Below are 18,709 nucleotides of genomic sequence, written 5' to 3' on the forward strand. Positions count from 1 at the left end.
CTCTCAAATAGTTACTTAAGCAGTAAAGCATCTTTTACTAATATTTTATGATTCTTTTAATCTACTAATTTACTAAATACATGATTTACTGAGATGTTGTATACATGGACGGGACTGTTTTGATGAGAACAGCTCACTTGTTTCATCTGCAATGATTTAACCACGAGATTGCAAACAAAAGCAAGTAACACACTGAAAGCTAACAAACCATAATCTCCTCCGGGAGACTGGAAAAATTTTCTGACCTGGAGCTGACTACCCGGAATGGGCAAAACTAAAACTGTATTGGAAGGTCCACGGCATAGGCAGATTAAATAATAAAAGGAGCAGAAGTAGGTAATTTTCTAACATATCCCTCATTTGTGCATGAAACTCGTGTCACATAAACTGAAAACTGTTGAAGTCATCTATCACTTTGACTTGTCATGCTAGGCATTTATTAAATACAATTCCATTTTCTTCTGCTAAAGTCAACTTTTGTAGATATTGTTGTGCAGCTTTTATGGATTTTCCCTCTAGTTCTGTATTTTTTTGGTAACATTTACAAGCTTTTAATAATGTTGTTTTATAACAGTCAGACAAATAGCCCAGGACACTTCTCAGATATTAAGGTGCTGATTCCACAGGTTACTGAGTGAATGGTCACTCATAGGAAATTATTTTTAAAAGGGGAAAAAAAGTTTTGCTCAGCATCTAGTTTCTACTTAACCTTGAAAAAGATGGAATGAGATCTGAGGTTACTCCTTCCCTTATTTGAGAAGAAATGTCTCATGTGACCTGCCAACATATTTTTGCCCCACTTAAAAAAAATCAAGGTGGGTGATCACCTGTACCTGAGATCATCAGGGTAGTGTTAGAGGATTGCTGGGAAGGCTCTCCACTCTGAGTCCTACCAGCACTAACCACTGCTACATGTGTTCCAAGGCATTTGAAGGAGAGTTGCTCTGGATGTGCAGTCCACCACCACCACGAAGTCAGGTACGAAGACACAGCTCTGTGTTCCTGTGGCACAGGTTGCTGGAAGGGTGCACAGACGGATGTACCCATCAAATGATCTCGTACTTTAATACCCTTTTCCTAAACACCCCCTGCTGACTCCCTGTGACACAGGAGTATGGGCAAATTAATCTGTGGCTGGAGTTCTGCATTCACTGAGACACTAAAGACTTTGCTGCTGGTAGGATCAGGGAGGTTGTATTAGCATGGGTTGTGTGGTCCCCAGCCATATCTTTTTCATTTCTTGCCAGGTCTTCTGAAGAAAGGGAATATGTTGAGCTCTAAGCAAGGCAGTTATTTTCACACACCACTGCAATACAAAATATGCAAGTATATCAAAAGCAGAAGCCCAAATGGGGAAGTTAATTGATTATGTGTCTTTAAAAATAAGTAGTAAGCACACAAGACAAAAGTTTGGATAGTAGGTCTGGAAATCAAGGAATATGGAGGAAAATGGGAAGCTTTCAAAGGACTGCAGGGGCCTCAAAAATCCCTGTTAAAGTCAGGAAATGAATGTGAAAATGTCCAGCCTAAAGAGGAAGCAAAAGGATTGGGGATGTCTATCCTATTGATAATAGAAAAGATGCATTTCTATGGCGTTTCTTAGATGCGTGTAGCCCAGTGTAAAGGATTTTATTACATGTGTATATGTACTTCAGCACTAGGTCAGGGCTGGCATAGGATACTGCAAATATAATACAGTTTATTGGGAATCTCCAGTAACTTCTTACACTTCTGGGCCCTCGTTTGGCTAAACATGGTAATGCATATGGCAGAACTGATTATGTTTAAAATATATAACGCATATGGTAACATGGTAATGCATATGGCAGAACTGTAGGAATGATGAAACTGCGTAACCGGGAAACGTAACTTTAAGCCAAATATTATACCAAACAGGTCAATGTCTCAAGCTTTTCCCGCATATTTGCATGTAAGAGGCAATGAAATAGAAATTAAATGTTTTTTCTGTACTGAGGTTCTTATTAACAATAAAATCAGAGAAAATGCTTTAATTACAGGACTCTACACTTGTTCAGTGTAGAGCCCATTAAATCACATAAAACACTTCAGATTAACAAAAAATTTTTCAATATGGTCATGTTTTTAAGAGTATTTTTTAGGGATCACAAGCATACCTTTTCACTGGGCCAGCTAGCACTCTACCAAACAAATCCCATGTACAATTTTGGAGTTAACCAGAACATGCTGGCTGTGACAACCTTTATTTAAGGGAGAAAAGAACTTTTCTGTAAGGGCATAAAGCTGTGATGTTAGCTTCACATGCAGAGAACAGTTCCAGGCATGCTAAATTTGATAGTATAGAGATCTAGTGTTCTTTCCATAATGATATAGCAAGGAATAAAATCAATAATCAGGCCTTGCATTTTCCAGACACTCAAACTTCAATAGTAGACCGGTCATGAAGTGGGGGAAGATGGATCACATTGATTACATGAGTTTGAAACTCTTTTATATTAAATCCTCACTTGTTCCTAGCTTTCCTCCCTTCATAGTCACTCTTCAAAGTCACTACACAGCCATGTTTTCCTTTCAGTCTTTCAGGATGTCCATGTGATGATATTTATTGGATTTGGTTTCCTGATGACCTTTCTGAAGAAATATGGATTCAGCAGTGTTGGTATCAACATGCTCATTGCTGCTCTTGGACTCCAGTGGGGAACCCTGATGCAAGGATTTTGGCACATGGAAGGAGGGAAAATTCATGTTAGTATTAAAAGGTACATATGAGTTTACCAAAACTGACATTTCTATCCCTTAAGATAGCAGGAGAAGCCATAAACTACATCTGTGGGATCAGACTTCTAAGTTCACTGAAATCTGATGGATCTTTACTGCCCATCTCTCAACATTCATCTGCCCTTCACCTCTAAAGGGGCAACGCCTGGTGCACTGGGCCACAAGAACGAAAGGGTGGGATGGAATTTGAGGTGCTACGTTGCACATGGGCTATAGGTCATATAGAGGGATTGCTTTGCATCTCTGGAGCTGTGGAAGCTAGAAGTCTTCCAGCAGTAACACTGCACCACCTGCAGGCAGCAGGCATGAAGGAATCTGTCCTTCCATGGCACCTGGGGTCACAAAAGAAAGGCTAGAACAGTGTGTCTATCCACTCATGAGGTTTTCTTCTACTTCTCAAGGAATGATTTGCCTGAGCACCATACTGCAGTAAGTTTTGGACCCCAGTCATAGAAAAAGAGACCTCATGAGCAATGTCTCTAGATGCTTTTAATTCCCCTCCTATCCATCTGTCCTCCTTCTACGAAGGTCTCAGGGTGTTTTCCACATCAGCAGTTCTGTTTGCTGAGACAACACATAGACAACTTCGAAAGGGACAGCATCCAAACATTACTGAGGGACAAGCAGAACTAACGTAAGCAGCTCCATAACGCTTACAGACCAGCATCTGTAAAGGGACCAATAAGTTAGTGCCCCTCTGTGCTGCAAGTTTTTGACCAGTTTGTGGTTTTATTTATCCTTGCCATTCTCCATAACCTGTTAACACTGGTCCTTCCTGACAGCTAGTGCAAACATTAGCACAGTGATAGAAAGGCATGCAAGGCTTTTGAAATGAGATAAACTATCTGACCAAAGCTAAGACCCACCACCCCCCCCCGTCATCTTTGGTGTTCAAGTAACAGTCAGAGCTGGAAATACCCCTGCACATCCACAATGCACATCTCACAGATTTTTCACTGTAAATTCCACCAGCTAGGCATATATATGGTATAAGCAGAAGGTAACCTTGAGACACTTTTTCCTCAGTAGCTTGTAAGATCCCTACAAATCCCATCTGGAAAGGTTTGATAAAACTTTCATCTTCAAAGATTATCTTGATAATTTTGTATCTGAAGAGTTAAAGCTCTGACATTTTAATGATATGACATCTTTGGTATTATAGCCTTATTTCAGGTCTCTTTAAGCTGATTTTCTTTTTTCCTGTGCTTTTGGTTTTGCTTTTGTTTGCTTTTATTTGTTTGTGTTTTTTTTTTAACTTCAGCATGATAAATGCAGACTTCAGTACAGCAACTGCTTTAATTTCATTTGGAGCAGTCCTGGGGAAAACAAGTCCTGTTCAGATGCTGATCTTGACAGTTCTGGAAATCACAATCTTTGCATGCAACGAACATCTAGTTACACGAGTATTTGAGGTACATCTATTTGGTAAAAATTGTTTTCTGTTTATAACAAATGTTTTCACTTTATAATATTTCCACTGAGCATATTCTAGGCTCTAGTTTCTACCATAGAAAATAAAACATTAAAGTCATTCAGACTTCTCTTTCATCAAGTCCTCATCTTTATGCAGTATGAAATCGGTGCCATCATTTTGGGTCCTTATTACAGGCCACAGATGTTGGAGGCTCTATGACTATCCATGCTTTTGGAGCTTATTTTGGTTTGGCCGTAACCCTAGTCTTGCATCGTCCTGGTTTGAAAAACAAACATCAAAATGAAGAATCTACCTATCATACAGACATATTTGCCATGATTGGTAAGTGATGTAACAGTGAGTGCTGATCTGCTGTTCATCTCTCTTTCATCTCTATATTGTAATGATTTCCTATTATTATTCTGCATCCACTTTCTTAAGTACATTCTTAGAGGCATATTCTTTTTTGTCTGATGCATGCACATTGTTTTCAGCGACACACAAATTTTTAGTTTCCCCTTCGTTAAAAAAAAGGAAAGATGAAATTAAAGATGTATTTTCAGTGTATGTTCGTGGTGACTCCTGTTTTATTAAATCTTCTGTTACAAGCAGCATTTCCAGGGAAACTGGCCATAATTCAAAGCATTGAGCTGTGCCAGTCCCACTAATGAGTGTTAGAAACCATATGTCTATATGTCCATGGGATCTATCCATAGATCACTTTAACAGCTAAAACTATCAGTTATATCAACAGATGACAAAAGATTTACATGTGAGCTGTCTTGCTAATGCATCCTACTCTGCTATGGTTTTCACAGTGGTGGTGAGCCCTGGCAGTGAGTGAGGCATGACAAGGGGTCACAACATGTTCAAGTCTTCCAGTAAGATTTGAAAGAGACCATGTGTCCAAATGCTAGCTGCCAGTGGCAAAATCTTCTGCATAATCTATTATTTCCTCAAGCATTTTGGCTATTTCATGTTTCTTATCAATCACCTTCCTCCTTTCTTGTACCTAGTTCTGCTGTGTTGGTTCTTTCACAGCTAAATGTCCCTTGTGACTGAATAGTCTCTGTTTTGTTTTGACTTACATTCATCCAGGTACCCTGTTCCTTTGGCTTTTTTGGCCCAGTTTTAACTCTGCCATTGTACCTGAAACACCTTCCATGATTACAGCAATTATCAACACTTACTTTTCTTTGGCTGCATGTACTGTTGTAACATTTGCCCTCTCCAGCCTGGTGGATCAAAGAGGCAAATTCAACATGGTAAGAATCACATCACAACCTCTGTTAAATTGAGTCACCCATAAAAAAATAAGGAAGATTAGGCAGATTCCCCATGTCCGTGAGCTATCTGGAACCTTTGCTCATATTGTTGGCAAAATCAGAGCTATTATACTTCTAAAAGCTATAATGTGAGTTTGGGCCCTGAAACAACCCATCCTGCTTTAAGTATGTGGGATTACTCAGTGGGATCACTGCATCTGGAGAGTGAAAAGCTCTTTGACATTATAGTGGGGGTCCTGCTCCCTTGTTCTCTCTTGTCCACAGAACCTGCTGAACCACAGAGACATTAGCCCAATGTTCAGGTGGACTTTGGGGTTTTATTCTGAAGAAGATCCTCTGTGAGTTACCGTATTGCGATAGCCAAGACAGGTTTCTCAAGGCAACGACCTGTTCCCTGGCGATCTCACAGTGCAGCTGTACAACAGGCAAAGCCAGACTAGGTTGGAGCTGCCAGGCTGCCAACCTTACATCTCCTTGCCCAAAAATCTAGCCCTATGTTTTCACTTATTTCTTTCCAGCAATTGTAGTGTTTACCTGAGCCGGTCATGAGCTGGCATAGTTCCATGAGCTTTGCAGAATTCCATACTGTGCCAGAAGGCAGTTCTCACTGACTCAGCCTGGTTTCTCAAGAGGTCAGATGAGTTTTGGTGACCTTGCAAAAATTGGCCTTAAACTGGTCCCAGCTAAACTGGGTTAGTACAGCTTTGAACCAACACCTTGAACATGTAACAGGGAACCCTGCTTTAAATTCGTGTTCGTTCTTCATTGGAAAAATCCCGCCTGAAGAAAAGGAAAAGCTTCTACATGCTGAAAAGCTTTCAGAGTCACTCAGCCCTAAACCAAACCTCTGTTCCACATATATCATCTCTACCTCTGTATACTTTTTGCAGGTTCTCATTCAAAATGCCACCTTGGCAGGAGGAGTAGCAATGGGTACCTGTGCTGACCTGCCAATCCACTGTTTTGCTGCCATGTGCATTGGGAGCATTGCTGGAATCATCTCTGTCCTTGGGTTCTGCTTCCTGACTGTAAGTATTGAGGACCCACCTCTGCTCTCAGTTACTTACTGCTTCATTGGCTTTACTGGAGCTCCTTTGGTTCCCTAGGAGTCTAGAAACTGGCTGACACAGTAGAGAGAGAAAGCTCTAGAGAACAGTTATTTTTAAATCACTGTGATTTAAATATATGCTTATGAGCTAACTTCAGTCCATCACCTAGCTAAAAAACCAGAAAGATCACGAAGATTTTAGGGCTCATTAAAGCTGGGATTTCTGTTCAAGGAGCTGCCAGAATTTTGAATCCCATGTTTCGATGAAATAGGACTAATTACATTTCAGTCTTTTAAAGCCTCTAAATAAATCTGTAATCAAAAAATACTTTTGAATTAGGAAATGGAATTATTTCACGTATAAAATGTAGAAAAAAAAATAGTCAGACCAAAAGTGTTTAAACTGGCATTTCCTGATGGAGAAACACCCTGGAAGAAAATACCTGACAGGTGTGTATGTGTTACTTAGCCACTGCTTTCAGCCTTTGCTGCAGTGGCTGAAAGGATTAGGAGTATCAGTGGACTGTCCTGTGTCTTGTATCATTATGTTTATGATGGTAGCTTGGACATTTGTACCATTATAAGGACATACTTGGTTTTCTTTGCATGTAAACTATTTCACAGTGAAGGGAAAGACACAGGGTTTTATAGCTAAACTTTGCGTACATGAAATAAGTGAAATTGTTTCTTCTACTTCTGCACTACTTTCTTTTGCATATCATTCTAGACATAATGGAAGACTATAAACTTACTATAAACCTCATATTTCCCCTTATTTCAGCCTTTGCTGGCATCCAAGCTGAACATTCATGACACTTGTGGAGTTCATAATTTACATGGTTTACCTGGAGTATTGGGAGGTATCACTGGCATCGTAGTAACTGCTATAAGGACGGACACTGGGTGAGTTATAGAGGAAAGAGAGAAAGGAGTTTATTGAATGTCTATACTAATTTTGCACCTTCCATTGATCTAATTATGATATTTTATTTTTTTTCAGAAAAATGCATCTTTGATTTGATGACATTGTGTTCTGGTTTAAATAGGACTCTTAATAGCCTGCTACTAACACACTGTTTATATACTTGTTCCAAATTAAAAGCTCAAGTAAAAATAAATCAAATAAAATCATCATAAAACAAACAAACAAAACACCCCAACAATTAAATGTAGAAGAATCTTTATTATGATTCTACAATTACGCTGCTGGCAACTGTAAGATCTCCAAGAAAATTTGCAAAATGGGCTATTTCCACTATCTTAAAAGACCCTAAGAAGATGGAACGTTGATCTTTTTGACATTCTTTCAGGGCTTACAATATATGAATAACCTTTTCAAAGAACTTGTTTTCTTCTTTATAAAACAAAACCAAAATAAAATCACATTTTCTCTCCACAGCAATGGCAGGGTATTTTTCTATGAGCCACCTTGCCCAGCAGAAAGCAAGTACAATGTTGTAAGACCTATTATCAGTCTTAATGTGTAAAAAGTTTTTGATTATCAATGCTTTTTTTTCTGCCCTTTTCAGGCCAGGTAGCAGATTTACTCCTAGTATGCAGGCTGCTGCCCTGGGCAGTACAATTGGAATTGCACTGGCAGGTGGAGTATTGACGGGTCAGTATGATGCAACTGAAATACATGTGAATTTAGAGGTTTGCCCATGGAGAACTTAAATGTATCAACAATTTCATGTTAATAATACAAAATAGAAAAATAGAAATAACGCATGATGGCACACTGGCAGAAATGTAAAGATGGCAAAGCAGTTTTCCAATAATTTAGTCTTCAAATGAAGCCTAGATATCTTACTGAATACATGCCTCAAAGATACTGGCTTGTATATATAGGAATGGTAAGATGTTCTGGATGAAATTCTCTAGATTCAGACAGAATTCTCAACAGAAGCTAGTTTGAGATGAAGACATATTTGTTTCAGTGTGTCACACATTTCCATGCGATTGTGGATACTTTCTAAACAAAAATTTAGGCTGAAACAGAAAATCCCAGTCTGAAATCTGGGAAAGATTTAAGGAGATAAAAACAAGGTCTTATTCATATCATGAAGAAACCTGCTTTGCCTCTCATAATGAGCGACTTGATATCCCAAAACGGTTGGGCATTTCTGTAGACTAGGAAACAGGTCAGAAAACTTAGGTGATTCCCCAGGGCACGAGGAACATTTACTTGGGCATTTTGTCCATTTTTTAACTCCTGATGCTGTTTTTCCTGCAGGTGGTATTCTAAAGCTGCCCTTCTTGGGACACACATCTGACCAGAACTGCTTTGATGACTCTGTTTATTGGGAGGTAAGACACAACCTCCCTTTATTTTCATTAGGTTGGAAGATGTACAGCACCCTGCAGTCCTGCTCTCTTGAGGTTTTTGTGGTTTGCACACAAGTTTCAGCTTTCAAAAATGTTGCTGTGCCTCAGGCTGTGAATGTATCAAAGCCACCTTCAGGGTCTTTTTTGGACATGCTAGCTAGTCATGCCATTTACATTAGACTAACCTTGAACAAAAAGCAGAAACAGACCAAACAAATTGAGACCTCCACTGAGGTCTCAGCCTCTTCATCTCCCTTTTAAGTGCTTGTTGGGCCAGGTATCTTCTTCCCTCTTGCAGTTTAGCCACATGATAATTGCATTTTTGGCTAAATGGTGCTGCTTTTCTAGTGTCATTTAGAATTTCATGCTGAATGAAATTTAGAGCACTTTTTCAGTATTTGAAGGGTGAGTGCCCTTAGGCTGAGCGGAAGCTCTTCTGCTTCCTTGTTGAGTGATCTGCCCGCTAAAATTTTCAGAAGATGGGCCTCCTGGCACTATCATTTTATGCATGAAGACACAACTATAGAGCTTAGAAACCAGTACATATGAAATAGCCCTGCTCAGCTCCCTTTAGCTCAGTGAAGAGGTGGCTCTAGATTGCAGGTCATTTGAACCCTTCCAGATCTATGTTCGATTACATGAGTTAAAACCTTGAAAGTCTGTATATTCCCACCGATAATCAAAGACCTTTCATTGCCTGCCTCAAATGTAGAGCTCTATACTCTGAAGACCTAGATTTGATCAGTTGAGTCCCATATATATCTCAGAGTTGGATGGCTACAATCAAGTTGTGAGCGGAAACTCAGACATAACTTTCCTCTTGGCTAACCTAAGCAGCTCCCTGTACTAGTTGTAGGCTTTCTGCACCTCCCTTCGTTAGGGACTGATGACAGACTCTTAATTTAGGCAAGCTGAATTTTATCCTTTATGCCATGAAAAACTCAGAAAGACAAGTAAAAATACATGGTATGCATTCCTTGTAAATGAAATGTGATTTTATTCATTTTTAATTAGATTTTATTAGGGTTTTTTTAATGGATTAAACTCTAGTATGAACAAACCACACAATCTGGCTTCTGGTGAGACGAAGTTTACAGGCTAAGGGGAAGTTTTGAGCCAAAAGATCAGCTGTATCAATGACAATCTGAAAAAAAAAAAAAAACCTACAACTTTTAATGACAGTCATTCGCTGTTTGACCTTGGGAAAGTCAAAGCACCAGGTTTCAGCAAGACCTGAAATAGGCTGCCATACGTAAATAATAAAAAATTGTCAGGAAGAGGAAAGTTTTAAAGTGTGGCTGAAGAATCCACAGCCTGTATTATCACATACAGTGATGATAATGCAAGTCTGCTCAATTGAAGGTCCTGTAGTATCAGCAGAACTACTCAGGAATATTCTAAAAGAGCATTATCAGGTAATGGGAATGGACATGGATATTTGGCATACAGCATCATTTACATTTCATTAGAGATGGTCACTTTGTTTCTTTAGAGCTCTTTGAAAATCCCAGATAATAATTTTGCATTCATGTAGCTAACAGTGTTAAGGAATTATTCTGTTAAGAAAACCCTGCAAACATACCTCAGAATTCAGAACTGATGGTTCATGTCAGGCTGGGTCAATAAATGGACACAAACAGAATGACATTCTTAGTGCACTTTAGTCTCCTTTTATGGCAAAATGAAGTCTATAACTCATCAACCAAACTCTCCTCTGATTTTCATGGCAGGTTCCAGAAGAGGAGAAACCATGTGAAATTCACTCCAACAACTACCATGAGCACATCAGATCTGAAGCCACCATATAGAAAAGTAATCCATCTGTAATATTTGTCCTAATTATGCTCTTTTCAGTTTCTAATGTGAAAATCCAACATCTATTTATTGTCCTAATGACATTAGGTTTTCAAGAAGGGGCTGCAGATAGTTATATTTTTGTAATATAAAGCAAGCTTGATTTCAGTATACATAGCCATTATGCCAAGCTCAGGTGAATTAGCTAGATCCTTCCAGTATATTCGTTTATCAGAAAAACCAACCACAACTTGCTCTACAAAATTATCTGTATCTTACCTCCTGTCATCTCTGAGTTGATATAGCCATTGAAACAACCTTCGTGTTTCAAACCTATCACAGGACACGATACTTAACTGCAAGATCTGAGTTACAGTCACACCGTTCAACTGCATGGGGTAATCAAGAAGAATTTGGATTCTAACAAGCTTTCCAGCAGAGCATCCCAGATTAAGTGTTTAAACAATAGCGTCCTATTTTTGGATGAGGGAGAAAATTTACTGTATTTTGAAGATTGGTTATAGCAGATAACAAAGGGTTGAAATAATTTCCATGGCAAAGCACAGAATATAGTGATCGATGAGGTATACTAAATGGCAATATGAATATTGAGATTCTTTGTTAATATGTTTATTGAAAAGGAGAAGAAAATGAAATGGTGAAAAATTTCATTCTTAACATAGATTTATTTAGACTATTTCAAGGACACAATCAGGGAATTGAGTAGGAGCTATGCAAAACAGGTAATTACATATGTCTTATTATATCCAGTGTAACAATTGGATAGTAGCTGATGTCAATAGATATAAACTGGACTAAAGGTAAAGTCCAAGAAAAAGCAAAAGTGTGAGTTGTTAGGAACTGATCAGAAAGCAACCGTGTTCAGCCTACAGAAGACTCAGTGAGAACTGTCTGGTGAGTCGCTACCTTTGAAGGCACCATCTCCTAAAACAAGAGAAAGCAAAAAAAAAGAAAACTGAAGCTAAATTAAAGTAAATTAATTCCACCTGAGAAGCGATGATACCTCAATATAAGCCTGTATCTGAAGGAACTCTATGAGATGACAGTAGCTGGGAGCAGTCACACATCTGTGCCTACCTACATGGAGTCATCCATTGACAGGCAATGGATGGGAGATGAAAATCTAACAGAAGCATCACAGTGCCTCTAGGCATTATTTGGACACAGAGAGCTACCACTGATGTCTCAGAAGGACAAGCTACAGGGGATGAACTTTTAAGACTTATATTGGCACCTCATTTCAAGTCTTACTTAACAGATTTAAGGGGAAAACCCCTCTCACATAACATAGCACAGAAATTTTCAGTTCTGCTGATGTATTTTTCCTTGAAAAAAAATCTAGAAAGATACTAGGCAAGGCTGTCCCATATGCTGTATCAGCTGTATACTGCTATATATGTCATACTCCTATCTATGAATGAAAATACATTTGTAACACAGTTTATTTCAGACATTTCTTTTGAATATGTGCAATGACTGACTCTTTTCTACCTTGTTGGCTAAAAAGGCATCTTTTATCCCTTCAAAGTTTTCTCACAATTGTTTTTGTAAAAACTGAGATGGCATTTAACAATGTAAATATTGCATATGTAAAGATTTTAGAAGTATTTTGTGCATAATTTACAAACAACAAGTATTGAAGTACTTGACAAAAATTCCAGCAGACTGTAAAAACCTTTTCAACATATGAAGTTCACCCCTCAAAATCCTACTTGGGGATTCAGAGGGTCTTTCATTCACCTACAGTTGTAACTTCACTGTGAGCGCTGACTGCAAAGGAACACCTGAGTGAGAAAGCACCACATGCTGCGAGCCCATCTTTCAGAATGATGACCTCAACAGTTACCTGTAGTCCTTTAAAACAAAACGGGGGAGGGGGAATAAATTATGCAGGTTTGTTCTCCAGTTCTCCTTATCATCCTTCTATAGTAACCCAGACCCTCGTCCACTAAATACACATTATTGTCCTCTGCCTTTTTCAGAAGATTACTGACACAGAGAAATCAGTCCTGCAGGTTCTCTCCAAAAACAGAGTAGGGACGATGGATCCCTTTACACAGACATTTATTCCACCTCACCTAGCTATTGTTTTCAGGAAATTCTTTGCTTCCTTTTTGACAAAGAAGGACCCTAGAAGTAGGGCCTGTAGCAACAAGACAGATAGTTTTAAAGTGAAAGAGGGTACATTCAGACTAGATAAAAGGAAGAATTTCTTTTTTCTTTACAGTGAGGGTGCTGAGACACTGACGCAGGCTGCCCAGAGCAGCTGTAAATGCCCCATCCCTGGAAACATTCAAAGCCAGATTGGACAGGGCTGGGAGCAACTTGACTTGGTAGAAAGTATCCCACCACCATGCCATGGGCAGGGACTAGATGGCTTTTAAAAGTCCCTTTCCACCCAAATAATTCTGTGATTCTAAGCCTAGCTTAGCCTGGGAAACTATATTTTAGAGATGGCTGAAACCATGTAAGGAGTATATGACTTTAACAACTGGAAAAAGGATTACAAATGCATCTGTGAAAAACACTTTAATAGGTTCATTCTGTTGTTCACAATACTTAAAAACTAGTGAATAATACAGAAAAAGTAGTAGGACCATTAAAATATAAAAAATAGGTTGTAAAAAGATAAAAAAGAAATGGGACCAGAAGCGACCTCTTGCACAAGGTGGTGCACACACGTGACTAAACCCCCACGTGAAGTTAAGCTAAAATAACAGGATGCCAGAAATTACAAATCATTATATGAGAAAATTGCAGGGTAAGACAGGAAACAATCCAACCCTCTGATAACAATTACAGAAAAATGCACAAAAAATGTGTTATATGAGTTACATAAGAGGCCTAATAGCACAGATAATTGCAAGGGAGAATTGGGGACCTTATGGGGAGCATAACCCTGAAAGGCCAGCAGTGCCCCTGTAAGCACAGCTGAAATACCAGCTTCAGGTATGGATGTAGCAAATCTGAGATCAAACAAAATTTAGTTAGTAGTGGGCAAAGCTGGGGAAGGCAAAGAAATAGGAAAAGGGACAATGAGGCACAGAAAACAACCTGCAATGAGGTCTGTGTGGGGTTTCTGTCAGGCAGTCCTGAGATATATTGCTGCAGCTTAAAGCAAGATCTTATTTTGATCATCCATACATGTTTGATTTCCTCCTGTGGTCTCCACCCTGCTATGGTGGAGGGTTGCTGATCATGCACAGCCCAAAACTCATCCATTCTCTATGGTCAGAAGTTTTAGACCAGTGCCTTGGCTCAAGACATGAATCCAGGCCTCAGACTTTTTCCACCCTGTATGAAAAGATTGGACACAGTTTCCCAGCATTTTTCAGGCTATCCTTCACCCCTCATAGAGAATCTATGCAACAGATGATGCACAAAGATGTCCATGGTGGTGTCATCAGGAAATGAAACACAGCAATTCTCATACAGATAACCTTTGTTTAATCAGAGCTTTATGCATCACTTTCTTTTAAAGATGACTGTGCCCTTGAAGCACATGGTTTCCCTTAAGTTTCTTTACCCTAACTTCTCACCTCCATAATTCTGATGTCAGTGCCATTTGTTTTTTTTGTCTTAGGGTGTCTTCTTTGGCTGATTATTTCCAGAGTAATCAAAGCTTTGAGTACCCCGAGTCAGCAGAGCTTTGTACATATGTGCAACTTGTGTGATATGTTACTGGACATTATGGAAAGGTGCCCAGTCTTACGGAAGCTTAAAATGTTTTGTCAAGAACCCTTTTGCACATCAATGAGGGAGCCATACATTGGCAGGCAAGGAAAGAGAGAAGTTAAATGAAACACGTGGTGGAGGCTGAGCTTTGAGGATGGGACTGAAAAGTAAACCAAAGTTAAAGTACACCTACTCTAAATTTGAAGTTCATGGTGACTAGCATTTTTCTCCTCTCCAACAACCACTGACCACTCTTTCTGACCTTTGTTCTCAGCCTGACTTGTTTTTACGTTAAAAAATATGAATCTTATTTAAGCGAGTAAAAATTAAATCAGTACTGACATTTGTTAAGCTGTGCATAAAAGTACCTGAAGAAGATGAGTTAAATGGCAGCTACTGTGTGTAACTTTCAACTTGCAGTTAGATTCCACCATAAAGATGCTGAAAGCTCTTTCTTAGATTTCTGTCAGTCTCAGAAGAAACCTTAGGAGACTGTTCATATTTTCCAAATCAGTAGCATGTCAGAGGTTAGGTCAGCTATGCTTTGAAAGGTATTTTCTGTATCCGTTCCTAATCAGAAAAGAGATGTCTTTGTCTCTAAGTGTCAAACTGACAGAAGCCACTCAGATTGGTGGTTTTCAACCTGAAAACTTCAAATTTAGTGTTTTTAAGGTTGTGTATCTTTTTAAAAAAAGATATTAAATACAGATAGATTAAATTTTAAGAAAATAAAATAAAGGATTAGGACTTAAAGAAATAAAAAGTTTCATCTTAATATTCTTTCCTTTTATTAGAAATTATTTCTAATTCAAACTCAACACAGGTCAAGTTTACTGACACTCAGCCCTTTTCCAGAACACCAGTGGATGTTCATAACTTAGAAGACCGTCTTACAGATACATAGTACTACCTCTTTCAGAGCAATATCTTTGTATTTCATTAATGAAAGGTAATTTTATTTTAAAGCTAGTTACTGAATATTTGCCCACAAAATTTCTTAACATTTGTATTCAAACCTGTTGCTGATTAAATGCATGAATTAATGATCAGATGATCAATTGTATTGATTTGATATTTCTTGGAGATGTACAGTCTTCTTTCTCACTGGGATCAACTTGTTAACAAAGTGTGGTGGGTTGACCTTGGCTGGATGCCAGGTGCCCACTAAGATGCTCTAGCACTCCCCTCCTCAATAGAGCTATGGAGGAGAAAATAAGATGAAAAAAAGTACTTGTGGGTCAAGATAAAGACAGGTTATTGAAGCAATAGCAGAAGTTGCACATGTGAAAGTGAAGGAAAACAAAAGATGTTATTCTCTACCTCCCATCAGCAGGTGATGTTCAGGCACTTCCTGGGAAGCAGGGCTGCTCTGCTTGTAGCACTTGCTCCAGAAGACAAACACAGTAAATAACGGATGCCTCCCATTCCTCCTCCTTTCTCTTAGCTTTTATATCTGAACAGACATCATATGGTATGGAATATCCCTTTGGTCACTTTGGGTCAGCTGTCCTGGCTAAGTCCCCTCCCAAGATCTTGTCCACCCCCAGTCTGTTGTTGTTGGTGTGGGGGGAGGTTGGTGAGACAGCCTTGGTGCTGTGGGAGCACTGCACAGCAGCAGTCAAACCACTGGTGTGATATCCCCACCTTTCCAGCCCCCAATAAAAGCAAAGCACTGTGAGTGCTGCTATGGGGCTCGGCCAGACCAAATACACAAAGTATGTATGGTGAGGTTATTGCTAAAAAAAATTGCGAAAATTACTAGCCTCCTGCAGAAGTTCACCTTTCACGCTCCCCTAGAAGTTTTCATCCCAGACCTAGATCTCTTTCCCTCCATTGGGTTTTCCATCCACCCATAGTCTTGTAAGGTCTACACTGGAACTTTGCTCAGATATATTTCTGACTGACAAAAAATACATACATTCAGTAAAAAAACATATGAACAGTCCACTGCCACATATGTCCCTACACCCTATGTATCTTCTCATCAAGCAAACAGGCCAGGGATCAGCCTCCGATACTGCACAGGTCACATACCCACACAATGACACCTTCTCCTCCCTGACCTCCAAGGCAGACGTTGGTTCTTTACACATTCCTCCAAATACACAGAGATGCATACGAATACAAGTACAACCTACTGCAAGAAAATGATAGATATTATCCAGTACTGAAATACTGTGCAAGCATGTTGAAAAGTATCAGGGGAGTTCCTATATTTGGAACTAAGAACTGATTTACTTCAGAATAGCAAACATGAGATCCACTGAACTCTTAAACAAAACCAACTTTCTCACTTTAGAAACAGTCTCCAGCATTGTCTTCAAAGGTACAGAGATGCTTACTTTATTATGAGGGCACAGCTAAAGTGACCAGAGCCCCCAGTTTTCCAGTGAATTTGGCCAATGACCCTTATGTCTGCATCCATTTGGAGTATTTGTTTCTTGAGTTCATGTTAGGCGAGGAGAATTGGGACAGTGCAGATGATGAGTCCTGCTCACTGACATGACTAAGCACCACAGAATTTTCTCCTCTTCCTAAAAGAACCTGGCCAAGTTCTCCTCATGCATCATGTAAAGCACCATAAAGCAGCAAAGAATTTGACTGTCATAGATTTGACACTTTAGAAACAACTTATATGTTTTTTTTATCCACCCTGCTTCTTACCTCTGCTGCATCCAGATTCTTCCTTCTCTAGGCTCCTCTTCCAGCCAGCCTCTCCTCATCCAGGCACCCTTCTTCTCCCAAGGCCTCTCCTTGTCTTTCCTACATCTGAGGTGCTCTCTCTCCTCCCTTTGCTTCTTACAGGTCCCTCTTCACACAGTACTCCTCTTCAATACCCCTTAGAGCTATTTAACCACTTAACAGAACCAGCCACAGCTGCACCTTATCTACATCAGCCAACCCACCACCCCTGAAGCCAGCCCACAGCTGTATATTATCAATGCTAATTAACCCAGCTTCATTCCTCTATAATTCTTCTAAAATTCCTTTACAGTGCTCCAGCAGGAGCTGAGCAAACCAGTCCTGTGACACCTTTTAGGCCTCTTCATTTCTTTCTCATATGCATTTGCTGTAGCTTTTTAGTCAAAAGAACAAGCTGTCTTAGTCACAAGAAGTCTTCTTAAGACTTCAGTAAAGCTTTTGATACTATCTTCCATGAGATCCTCATAGACAAGTTGTTAATGTGTGGGCTGGATAAGGTGGATTGAAAACTTGCTCAAAAGCCAGTAGTGATCATGGTATGAAGTCCATTTGCAGGCCAGTAACTAACAGGGTGCCTCAGGGGTCAATACTGCATCCAGTCTTCACTAATAATCTAGATGATGGGGCAAGTTTGCTGATGGCACCAAACTGGGAGGGGTGGCTGACACAGCAGAAGGTTGTGCCATTGTGCCACTATCTAGAAGTACTTCAGTAGGCTGGAGCAATGGGCTGACAGGAACTCATGAAGTTCAACAAGGAGAAGTGCAAAGTCCTGCACCTGGGGAGGAACAGCATCAGGTACCAGTACATGCTAGGGGCCACCCACTCAGAAAGCAGTTTGACAGGAAAAGACCAGGGTATCCTGGTGGACACCACGTTGAACATGAGGCAACAGCATGCCGTTGCTGCAAAGAAGGCTGTTGGTATCCTGGACTGCATTAGGAGGAGTGTTGATCGAGGGAGGTGATCCTTCCCCTCTACTCAGTGCTCATGAGGCCACACCTGGAATGCTGTGTCCGGTTCTGGGCTCCCAGGTGCAAAAGAGATATGGACATACTGGAGAGAGTCCGGCAAAGGACCACAAAGTTGCTGAAGGGATTGGAGCACCTATTATATGAGGAAACACTGAAAGATCGGGGACTGTTTAGTCTAGTGGAGAGAAGGCTCAGGGAGATCCTATCAGTATGTATAAAAACCTGGAGGAAGGGTATGCAGAAGACTTAGCCAAGCTCTTTTCAGTGGTATCCAGTGACAGGACAAGAGGCAATGGGCACAAACTGAAACGCAGGAGGTTCCTTCTGAACATCAGGAAACACTTTCTTACAGTCAGAGTGACCGAGCACTGGTGCAGGTTGCCGAGAGATGTTGTGGAGTGTCCTTCCTTGGAGACAGTCAGTGGCTGGACATAGTCCAGGGCAGCTGTCTCTCAGTGGCCCTGCTTGAGCAAGGGCATTGGACTAGATGACTTTCAGAGGTCCTTTCCAACCTCAACCATTCTGTGATTCTGTGATTTGAAATTCCTAATGAATTCAATGGAAGCAAAGTTATACCAGTTCCTAAGTGCTTTAAAAAACAAGAAACCTTTGTGCACTAATCGCTTGGGCATTGGCATTCTGATTTCAGTTCCCAGCATATCAAGGCTGTGCCTGTGCCAATGACGAAAATATAGCTAATCAGTAACCTGAA

At 39.9% G+C, this 18,709-nt stretch overlaps 1 protein-coding gene across 5 annotated transcripts in view; it reads left to right on the forward strand.

Annotated features, from left to right (window-relative positions):
* RHAG (Rh associated glycoprotein) overlaps positions 1-18,709 on the forward strand; it is a 31,244-nt gene that overhangs the window by 4,051 nt on the left and 8,484 nt on the right. Inside the window, exons 2-11 of one of the 5 annotated variants that reach the window (XM_080390332.1) lie at positions 2,555-2,738; positions 4,019-4,169; positions 4,366-4,513; positions 5,270-5,436; positions 6,348-6,485; positions 7,287-7,408; positions 8,035-8,120; positions 8,739-8,812; positions 10,561-10,642; positions 14,229-15,371. In XM_080390332.1, the coding sequence (XP_080246458.1) occupies positions 2,555-2,738; positions 4,019-4,169; positions 4,366-4,513; positions 5,270-5,436; positions 6,348-6,485; positions 7,287-7,408; positions 8,035-8,120; positions 8,739-8,812; positions 10,561-10,638 (1,148 nt within the window). In that variant the 3' untranslated portion in view covers positions 10,639-10,642; positions 14,229-15,371. Of the gene's footprint in view, positions 1-2,554; positions 2,739-4,018; positions 4,170-4,365; positions 4,514-5,269; positions 5,437-6,347; positions 6,486-7,286; positions 7,409-8,034; positions 8,121-8,738; positions 8,813-10,560; positions 12,090-14,228; positions 15,372-18,709 lie in introns of those variants that run through there. The other 4 variants (XM_080390331.1, XM_080390330.1, XM_080390329.1 and 1 more) reach the window with 4 other exon arrangements.

This window comes from Falco punctatus, assembly GCF_963210335.1.
Source record: "Falco punctatus genome assembly, chromosome: 5".
In the NCBI taxonomy this organism is placed as follows: Eukaryota; Metazoa; Chordata; class Aves; order Falconiformes; family Falconidae; genus Falco; species Falco punctatus.